The 11,125-nt window shown below is 34.8% G+C and overlaps 2 protein-coding genes across 2 annotated transcripts; one reads left to right on the forward strand and one right to left on the reverse strand.

The window, feature by feature from the left end:
• The first annotated feature begins 1,117 nt into the window (after window positions 1-1,117).
• LOC107878662 (3-deoxy-manno-octulosonate cytidylyltransferase, mitochondrial) lies at window positions 1,118-5,211 on the forward strand. The gene is made up of 8 exons (XM_016725741.2): window positions 1,118-1,511; window positions 2,618-2,663; window positions 2,829-2,915; window positions 3,013-3,137; window positions 3,837-3,976; window positions 4,066-4,117; window positions 4,208-4,318; window positions 4,857-5,211. The coding sequence occupies exons 1-8, from the start codon at window positions 1,284-1,286 to the stop codon at window positions 4,947-4,949; spliced, it is 882 nt and encodes a 293-aa protein (XP_016581227.2). The 5' UTR covers window positions 1,118-1,283; the 3' UTR covers window positions 4,950-5,211.
• Window positions 5,212-5,476: 265 nt separating this feature from the next.
• LOC107878664 (dynein light chain, cytoplasmic) lies at window positions 5,477-7,208 on the reverse strand. Its single transcript, XM_016725745.2, has 2 exons — window positions 6,758-7,208; window positions 5,477-6,129 (listed from the first exon to the last, which is right to left on the reverse strand). Exons 1-2 carry the CDS (start codon window positions 7,034-7,036, stop codon window positions 5,947-5,949), a joined length of 462 nt encoding a protein of 153 aa, XP_016581231.2. The 5' UTR covers window positions 7,037-7,208; the 3' UTR covers window positions 5,477-5,946.
• Window positions 7,209-11,125: the final 3,917 nt, after the last annotated feature.

Genomic DNA, 11,125 nt, shown 5'->3' on the forward strand with positions numbered 1-11,125 from the left:
GGTTTGGGGTAAGATGTACGCAGTTCATGCCTCTGATGAAGTAGAAAGGCTGTTTCTACTTATAATTATACATTTATTCTTTGCTCTGATGCCATCCGAAATTAGACCTTCTAATTTAATAAAGAGCTTACACAAATCGTCCAAATTATGGTAGAGTTGGGTCCATTTATGAACTAATTTTGAATTATCTTATTTAAAACTGGGTTAATTTTGGCTAACTTAAGCATGGCATCTTTGTAATACTATTGTAGCACATCTTTCGGTGATAAATAACGACTAAAATGCAGGGCAAGATGCTAATATTTCATTTTTGTTTTTTAATAACAAACTTCTAATAACTTAAAGGTGTATCCAAACCAAAAACAACTCTTAATATGAAATAGAGAAAGTATATAATAAAAGAAAAAAGAATAATAATTTAATTTTAACTTCTTTTTTAAAAATTAATGACACAAGTTAGAGCAAACAACATATAAATTTCAATTGTTTAGAGTTTAATTATTGAAAATCTTGATACTTTGCATAATTATTGAAAATTACAATTCTGGGTTGTCGAGATACATCGTTTGTAAAGATACATAATTACCTCTCGAAATAATTTTTTTTATTTTGGATCTATCGAAATAAATAATATATTTAATGAAGATATACATAATTAACTCTCAATATATTTTTTTTTCGACTGTGGTTTGTCAGAATACATAACTAGCTCCTAATATATTTTTTTTCGATTGTGGTTTGTCAAAATATATTACTAGCTCCTAATACATCCAACGAAGATAAATAATAAGTTCAAATGGATAAAAATTTATGTAAATATAGTTATTTATGTATGTTCATGCTATTATTTCGTATGTTCATGTTATTATTTCAACTTATAATAAACTTCAGAGAAAATACTCAATTATCCCTCTGAACTATACTCAAAAAGGTTATATGATAAAAAGGCATGACACATTTAATTTAAAGAGGTTTTTATTATCTTAAATTAATTAAAAATATAATTTTAACATCTTTAGTGTCTATATGAATACTTCAGTATGTTATGTAATATATATATATGTGTCACGTAGACGTTAAGAATATTAAAATTATATATTTAATTAGTTCATGGTATTATCTCTGTATTTCAAAATTTCTTATTTTATAGTACTTGAAATCCATTTTTTTTTTTAATTTGTGTATTAGCTTGTTACAAACAAATACAGAAGCAAACGTAGATTTGATCTGCACTGAGCTAAATTTAGTTCACTCCATCACTAGAATTCACAATCGATAACCAAATGTCGTCATCGTCATCGTCTTCGTCTTCGTCAAGCTCTTCAAAATCATGGATCATAAATGGTCTGGCTATAGGAGCTGCAATGGCTGCGGCTCTCGGTGCTCGCGCTTACCTGGCCCGATCCGGCAGGTTTCGGAGTCGGGTCATTGGAATTATACCCGCCCGTTTTGCTTCTACTCGCTTTCAGGGTAAACCGCTTGTTCATATCCTGGGCAAGCCGATGATCCAGGTATCACTTTTATCACTGATTTTATCAATTGGGAAGAAATGGTGCAATATGGGTTACAAAATGGATATAACTAGGTAGAGGCGAATTCAGGATTTAAGCTCTGGTTCTTGGTGCTGAATCCATAAATATTTGTTTAAGTTATCGGCAGTTATTGTGCACCTTGGTGTGTGGCCTAATGGTTAATAAAGTGGGTGGAGAATCATGAGGTCTCATGTCCAAATAACAGCTGAGACCAAAACAGTAGGTGCTTTGAGGACAGAGGTATCTGTAGGTATGGTATCTTTCTTGTGGGAGGTTTCAGGTATCTCGGGAATTAGTTGAGGTGCACAAAAAGTTGGTGTTTGTCTAGTTGGAGGTGCCCGGTATCTCGTGGTATTAGTCAAGGTGTCAGTTATCTCGTGTAGTTAGTGGAGGTGCTCGAAAGCTGGTATCTGTCTGGTTGGAGGTGTTAGGTATCTCATGGAATTAGTCGAGGTGCGTGAAAAGTTGGTATTTGTTTGGTGGGAGGTGTCAGGTATCTCTGGAATTAGCCGAAGCAGTGAAAGCTGGCCCGGACACCATAAATTAAAAAAATTAAATAAAAGATTCAATTATATTAGTTGAGGCAGTGAAAGCTGGTGTCAAGTATCTTGTGGAATTAGTCGAGGTGTGCAAAAGCTGGCCCAAACACCACAATTATATATGAAAATAATTAAAAGTTAAGGGATTATACATATACCATTTGTTGCAAATTTAGTGGATTTTATACATTAAACTATGCTCCGCATAGAATATACTAGGTTCAGATGAGCTCAGTAACATAATGTTGCATCTGCCCCTGCCACTTGATAGAACAGAAATATCAACTTCTGAATACTTAACAAGTGTCTACATCCTGAGTAATTCTAAGTTTTCTTTGAAAATTAACAAGCCACAGAGATCAGCTAACATTCAACCTAACGGAAGAACGTAATTACTGATTTTATTTGGAAACTGCATACAGTATTCCTAGTGCAACCTATTTGTTTGAGATCATTTACCTCTGGTGTAGCTTTAATCAGGATCCACTCTCGTAGTCGTTGTTTCGAAAGGAGTTGACACCCTCAGATTCAAATTCTTAATTGCAGAGAACATGGGAAAGAGCAAAACTTGCTGCTACCTTGGACCACGTTGGTACGTCTCCGTTTCAGATAACTTTACTATTTTTCATAACTCCCCCCCCCCCACCACCACCACCACCACCACAAAGAAAAATAGGAAAAAAGAGAGGATACAAAAAGAGAAGCAATAGTGGGTGTTAGTAGTCACAGGTGCTGATATGTTCACATTGTTTAACAGTCGTGGCAACAGATGATGAAAAGATTGCTGAGTGCTGTCAAGGTTTTGGTGCAGAAGTAATCATGACCTCTGAATCATGTAGAAATGGTAAACATAAAATCCATTTGTTTTCTTTATCATAACTTTTGCTACTTCTGAGAATTTCAGTTCGTGAAATTGCTAATGTTCAGTTGTTAACTTGGAGGAACCGAGCGATGTAATGAAGCTCTTCAAAAGCTTGGAAAAAAATATGACATTGTCGTTAACATACAAGGAGATGAACCTCTTATAGAACCAGAGATAATAGATGGCATTGTCAAAGCCCTGCAGGTAAATTTCATTATTTCCTGGTGCTGATATAAATTGCTGTTAAACATTTTGAAGTTAATTCTGACAAAAGGCTGTCACTTTTTGCTAGTTACTTGCTGGAAACATCAATGATCTTTCATATGCTTCTTTCCTAGTTACTGGCTGCTTTCCCAAATTCTAGTGCTTCATTCACCCAACATGCTATCTGCATTAGTCTAGTTTAAATTATTTGCTTTGGATAGTTTGCCACTTACGAAGTTATATTAATTTTCTGTGGACTGCTCAAAACTGATTGCAGATCAGAGAAAGGAAAAAAAAAAGTAACTATAGAGTATAAAATAATGTGGGAATTCACTCTTGAAAGTGAGGTAAAATCTGTAAAAGTCTGTATGTAGTGCATGGTCGAATATGACCATCAATTCATGGGTGTCCCAAAGCTGCCTCATGATTGATTCCATTGTTTTACATCAATATATGTATGAGCAAAAGCTGCCTCGTGATTGATTTCATTGAGAAAGTCATTTCATGATATCATTTCTTGCGATGGTGGGTAGTCAATTGCCACAAATCCTGCAGTGTATGTAGACATATAACACTTCTATGTGAGGAAAGGGGTTTAGCTTTTACAAGAATTCACTACTTTCTTTCTGTCTCTATAGTCTATATTGCCACAGTATAACTTTACCAAATTACCAATAGGATTAATCTGTATTTACGCAGGCTGCACCAGACGCGGTCGTTAGCACTGCTGTGACGTCTCTAAAACCTGAGGATGCATTTGATCCAAATCGTGTCAAATGTGTGGTCGACAATCGTGGTTATGCAATCTATTTTTCACGAGGATTGATCCCTTATAACAAGTTAGTCATGATTCTCTTAAAAGTCTATTGCAGAAGTATTTTTTATCTACTGTGTGATAAAACATGATCAATTTTGTGCAAACTTTTAGGTCTGGCAAGGTTAATCCTCATTTTCCGTACTTGTTGCACCTAGGAATTCAGGTATTGGGTGATGCATCTAAAGAACAACTATTATTAGTTTTTCTGACAATTTTGTATGACTGATGAACAATTCTCTTATTTCATATCCAGAGCTACGATTCCAAGTTCCTGAAAATATATCCAGAATTGGAACCTACACCATTGCAACTTGAAGAAGATCTTGAACAATTGAAGGTCCTTGAGAATGGATACAAGATGAAGGTACCAAATCTGCATGCTTGACTTATCGTTTACTTGTGCTAATTAAAAAATTGGAATCTCGTCAAGTTACCTTTGTATGTTAAATGTTTATGTCAGAACATTGTGGAAAAAACAGTTTCAAGGAAAAAGAAAAGTTATTCTCCTTCAATGATACAAATGCATAGACTATAAGAACTTACCCACACCCGGTATTAACAATAAAGCAGTGAATGCAAGACACATGTCTCTCGTATACACATTTCTCACTTAATCATGGTTAAAGTGATATGAATTCTCACCTAACTTTTAACTGCTAAAGTTAATTGATTGTGTACCACTGGATCCAAGTACGTATTTAACATATGTAGACAGTAAACCAAAAAGAGTAACCAAGAAAAATCATAGTTACCATATGTGTGAGCACCGGTGCTAAAAATCGTGCCTCGTTTTGCAGCCTTTCATTTGTTTGCTTCTCTAATTTTCCTAGTTGGTTTGCTCCCCTTGTTCTGATTATCTATCATAGTGTTTTTATGGTGGATGGATTGTGTCCTGTATGCAGGTGATAAAAGTTGACCATGAGACTCACGGTGTTGACTCCCCGGAAGATGCAGACAAGATAGAGCAGTTCATGCGGGAGAGAAACTTGTCTTAGAGCAGATTAAGTTTCTGTTGGATAACTTTGGTGATGTTTAGAGATATAGACGTTGAGCTTTCTGGAAACCATTCTCAGTCGGACTCAGTGCACCATTGTTGTTGCTGAATTATATACTCGAACTTAGAAATAGGAAGTAGCTGCATTCAATCCTGCGAAGTTCAAATTTTGCCGTTTGTGATGTATACGGTCTTCAACCTTGCTAGGGACCTAGTTATTTCCGTTTATTTCCTAGGCTATGCATTTCTAATTGTTTCAATGAGTGGAATTGTGTGATTTAGATTATGTCTACAGGGCAGCCCTCCGACTGTCGAATATATACATTTTCTCCAGAGTGGATAAGATATTTTGTTTTGCATTGGTAGCATCTCAGTGCCAATGTCTAAAGTCCAATGGTGGTTGGTCATTGGTTTGGAAATGGTTGCAGGTGGAAAGCTTCTTGACTATAGATTTTCCTAAAATGCATGGGTAATAGCTGATACAACTTTCAATTTATAAGAAACCAAAACAAATTAGTGCTACTGGCAGTATTAAAACAATCATGATTGTACAAGAGAGACATTGAAAATGTTTCATAATTGTATCTTAGGTCACCGGTTCGAAGCATTGTGCCAAGTGAACTAACTCCGATACTTAAATAGAAATGGAGAAGGGCACAGGGGTGGGCTCATCACCCCGAGTTTCAAGGTTGCAGGGCTGGATTTGTTAAAGAAAAACCTACAACGACGAGTAAATTTGGACACTTACTAGAAAAAGCTAACTAAACAAAATCTGGAAAAGATTGCTTGTTGTCCGGCCCTTTCTCAAACTCCACACATAACAGACCTTTAGTGCATCAGGTCGTCCTTTTTGAACTACATGTATTTTTACCTTAGAGAAATGTAAATATTATCATATACATTCTTAACTTGTAAAAGAACTCCAAAACAAGTTAGCAGCTTAGTGTATCTGTTTCCAAATACAGATCACAAAAACTAACCACCAACAACCAAATGAATCAGCTGACAGGAGGTGTTGGTACTACTGATTCTGTGATCAACTGAACCTCTGTCTTGAACAGAAGAAAGGAAAAGGAATCCAGAGAAAAATACAGAAATCCAGCAGGTGAATGAGTCACAAAGGATCCAAAGCTCTTCCCCACCACACAGTGCCATGCCGGCCCGTACATCGAATCAAACTCCTAAAATCCACAAAAAGTTTCACCAGCGTCAAATTTTCAAATTACCACAACAACATAGTCAGTGTAATTTAGAGAGGGTAGAATGTACATAGATAGTAGAAATCGAGCCCAACAACAATATATAGCTAGTGTAATCCCGCAAAATGGGGTCCGTCAAGGATAGAATATACAACAGCATAGTCAATGTAAGTCCGGAGAGGATAGAGTATATGGACGTGGAAATTGATCCCAAATCCTCTAATGGCTCGTTTGGTTGGGAACAAGTTATTTAAATTAGTTATCCCACCCTTATGATAGAGTAACACTAAAATCATGGGATAATGATTTTGTACCAACCAAATATGGAATAAACTCATAGTAGTTATGCCTCATTCCTATTTCCTAGTACCAAACGAGCCTTAAGCAAATAACTTAACATTCAACCAAACACACCATTAACCTTCTTACGGCATGAGCCTCATGCCTAACAAATACTCTATATAGTTTTTTTCAATATATATATATATACATAAAGTACCTAATTTTACGGGAAAACTAAAAATACTTTTAGCATATAAATTCACCACGATACTATAGGCAAGCCTTACCCCTACCTCAAATTTAAAGCTAAGGAAAAAACCAAACTCACCTTTTTGATGGAGCGAGCAAGAAGAGTAGGATTAGGACGTTGAGTTGCAGAGTGAAGAAGAAGAGTTGTAGAAAAACGAAGAGCATGTACTTGCATGGCAAAAGGCATATCAGCTGATCTAAGACGAACATTAAGGCTAATAGCAAGCGCAGCAAGCTTCACTTCTTCTGCTGCTGATATAGAAGACTTACAAATGACATTATCGTTGTTGTTGTTGTTGTTGTTGTTAGGTCTTTGGTGATGGGGAAGTGAAGAAGAAGAAGAAGAAGAAGAATGCATGGGAATTTTTGTGGAGTTTAGAAGGAGGAAGTTGTTGTTGTTGTGTTAGCTGCTGTTTCCAATATTGATTTGTTATTTGTCTGATGCAGAATGGGCAGGTGGAGTTGAAACTTTTGACCATACAGAGAAACAGACTGACTCAACCAGAGAGACAGGGATGGTACGTTTGAACTTCTCTTTGACCTACTATTATAAAATTTATATTTATATCAAACTATACTAAAATAAAATGTGCAAGTATACCATGCCTTTGCCACTTAAAATATGATACGTATGATAAGAATGGATTTGAACATTTGTGTCAAGTGCTATAGATTGAACACCATCAAGTCTAATGTTCAAATTTTATTAAAGACAAAAACACTTGGTGATGTTTCTTCATTTGTCCTAGTTTTGGTGGACAAGAAGGTGACGGATATTCTGTGAAATTAGCTAAGTTACGGATACTACAATTATAAAAATAATTTGTGTTATATATTTATTGAATTAATGTAAATTTCCAAGTGGGTAAGCTGTATATATTTTGAAGCATCAGAAATTGATATTCTATAGCGCATAAAGCACACGTGTAGATAGGCGTTCTTTTTAATACTCATTCCCAAAAATATCGAGATTGTGAAATAGAATATAGACATCTAGAAATAATATCTAAAAATGTATAAACCATATTAATACATATTCATACTTTAATTGACAATGGTAGTACTAGTATACAAAATGATAGGAGTATTAATTGGTGCCGTTGTTGTAGGCGTGGAAATGACAAAGGTGAGTAATAATGGGCACGTTTGGTGGGTTGGGGCTTCTAAGTTTCAAATCTTTGTGCTCAGTCACGAAATTAAGATTTTCATTAATGGGATTCAAAATATGTATACAAATTAATTAAAGGAGTTCATTGTCTACTATATATATATAAAAAAAGAAGTATATATAAATGATGTAATATTTCACTAAAAAACATTTGAATAAACTGCCTGAGTATATGCTAGCTCCGCCTCTGTTTGTGCTAATACTTCTCTGACTACACGAGGATGGCATGGGGGTTATGCTTCCCACTACTTTTTCACATTTTGTCTCCTCTTCTACCTACTCAATATACATTTTCTTTTTATCTATCATTTAATATTTGTTTTGAAATTTGACTCACTCAAAATTTGTGAAAATTAGTAAAAGTATTTTCTAAAAAGACAATTCAATTAACGATGGTATGAGGTATTTACCACCCACCACCACCATTTTCTTTGTCTTTATGCTTTATCATGAGTCATGACACTAATATTGCCGTTATTATTAGACCTTTTTTTTTCCCCCAAAAAATTTTTTTAACAGACATTTCATTACAAACTTCTGGTTGCAACATATTAATTTTGTCATTCCTACTATCAAACATATTTGTCTTTTTTTTGAATAGTAATATTGGTGTTTCTCATTTCTTCAATACCTGATCATCCATCAAGGTGAGTGACAGTCATCTCTAAGCAAAAAGTAAAAATAGGTAAAGGGTACTAATTTGACTATGTACTACTCAGAATTTGCTCAATTTTGCTATATAGTGTCACTCATCCATATACCTGCTGTTAGCAAATCGTCTTGTATCTATAATTTCCATTTACAATGCTCCAGTAGAAAATTATGTGAACTTCACACGTGTTCAAACAATTCGAAAAAGATCAAAAATTTACTTCACAAATTATGTATGTGACTTCAAAAGTTATGGTTAGAGCTTTGTCAAAGATCAAGTGCTAAAAAGAGACTTTTTCCTAATGGCCTACACAAAATTATACCATAAAGTCAACAAAAGGTAAAAGTGCTCAATTTTCAAATTGTATGGGGGCAAAATAGGAGCAACCAACCTAACCAAAGCTCGAAGGTTCGACCCTAGGTATAGAAAAAACTTTGTTGGGAGTTCTACTTCCCGAATGAGGCCCTACCCACGCGCGAATCCAGATTAGTCGGACTCCAATGCAAGTTTCGAACACCGGATGAAAAAAAAAAAAAACTTAAATAGCCAACCATCAAATCAAAAGAAAAAAAAGAACAGAAATAGCAACATAAATACAACAAAGTGTATGATATATGTATATCGACATTGGCTATTATATTTTTGGTCTAGCGGCTAAGAGTCCGTTTGCATAGAATTAAAAAAATAGTTTTTTAGTTTAAGTGATTAAAAACTTAAAATAAGATAAATTGAGCAGATAATGTGTTTTGATAGAAGTGCTGAAACTGGAAAAAAAAAATTGTTGATGTATTTGGTAAACAAGTGATGTTAAGCATTTTTTTTGTTGTTAAGAGGGAAAAGTCATCATTTTCACCCTAAATTATACTCGAAAAGTCTAGGTGACACCTAAACTATCATAGTGACCTGTTACACACCTAAACTATATAAAAGTGATATTTTTTATACCCTGTAAAACATTATACCACTTGCATGTGATGTGGTGTTGCACACGCACCTGCACCGTCAGCGCCACATCAGCATAATACAAAAAAATAATAAATTTATTTTTTTCATAATTTTTTTTTTAATTTAATTTTTTTAGTTTTCTTCAATGTCCAAAACCTCCATTGTCATGAGATCATGAACACCATATTCACCACCATAAACTTTATGCCACCAACAAAATTATCATAACAATCAATTTCTTCTAGCCACATTCTTCATCCGTAACCGATCGTCTTTTCTTTAAAAAAAAAATCTTCTTCTTTGCAGAATTTTTGGTGAGAAAAAGGCAAGAAGTTTTTTCTTTTAGAATGAAGAAAGAGATATGTGGAACAAAACTACCAAAAATATTAAAATTTAAAATTATATAGTCAAAGATGCAAATGACATATGCAGTCATCGCTACTAGAACTCCGATATTGAAGAGGGAGACGTTTGGTGATTGAAGCTTCGAGTTGCAGCTGTTGTGGTTCCATTTGGGTGTTTCGGGTGGTTATCTGTGGTGGAACAAGAGTGGCGCTATAGGCCAAGAAGATGGAATGAAAGTGATGATGTTGTGGTGGTTATGGATATGTGATGGAAGTGTTACACAGACCTGATGGTCCACGGTCGAGTTGAGGATGGGTGAAATTCGCATCGATTCGGTGGGGGGTGGAAGATGGGGTGTGAAGAAATTGCGTTATTTGTGGGCGGGGGTGGGGGGGGGGGGGGGGGGGGGGGGGGAAGAGTTGGTGTTTTTGGGGGGGGGGGTGGGGGTGGGGGGGGGGGGGGGGGGTGATGAAGAAGAAATAGTAGTTGGGGTGGGGTTGGAGTTTGCGGGTGGGATGATGAAGAAGATGATGATTTGGGATGGCGGTGATGAAGAAGATGACGATTTGGGGATGGGGGTGGGGAGATGGATGTTGGGGGCCGGAAAGAGAGTATTTAAAATTTTTCTTTTATTTTTTTCTTTTAATTTTTAATTTAGACGCGCCTTTTGTTAGTTAAATGATTATGTTTTTCCACGTCAAATTTAGGGTGTAAAAAATATTACTTTTATATAGTTTAGGTGTGTAATAGGTCACTACGATAGTTTTGGTGTGACTTAGACTTTTCGAGTATAGTTTAGGATGAAAATGATAACTTTTCCCTTGTTAAAATGACTTAAATATCCTTAAAGATGTTAATACCACAAATAAGGTGAATTGTTTTTTATTTTTAATTTTAAAATAATTTTTTTAAACAAACCTCCGAGTTTAGGATATTGTTGGGATAAAAAGATAAATGTTTTAGTCAAACCTAAAAGAATTTTAGTCTAAAAAGCAAAAAACTGGGGTGCCCAACTTCTCACTTTTTGATTCTTTTAATCAGTTTTTAATTTTTTTTTTAACATGTGAATCTCAAAAATAGATCCAAATTGGGGTGACTTTTAAATTTTAGCACAAAATAAAAAAAAATTCTTAAAATAACCTTTACCTATTAACTAATATTCTTTTGAACAAAATTGTCCTTGGTCAATGGAATAATGTATAACAACTTCATATTTATATCTTTCAACTTTTATTTTTTTCTCTTTTTAATTTTACTTTGATTTTTATTTTTTTCTCTTTTTATTTTTAATTTTCTCAACCCTTACTTTTTTCCTTTTTTCCTCTCAACTTCTTTTA

This window comes from Capsicum annuum, chromosome 7 (assembly GCF_002878395.1).
Source record: "Capsicum annuum cultivar UCD-10X-F1 chromosome 7, UCD10Xv1.1, whole genome shotgun sequence".
NCBI classification, from domain to species: Eukaryota; Viridiplantae; Streptophyta; class Magnoliopsida; order Solanales; family Solanaceae; genus Capsicum; species Capsicum annuum.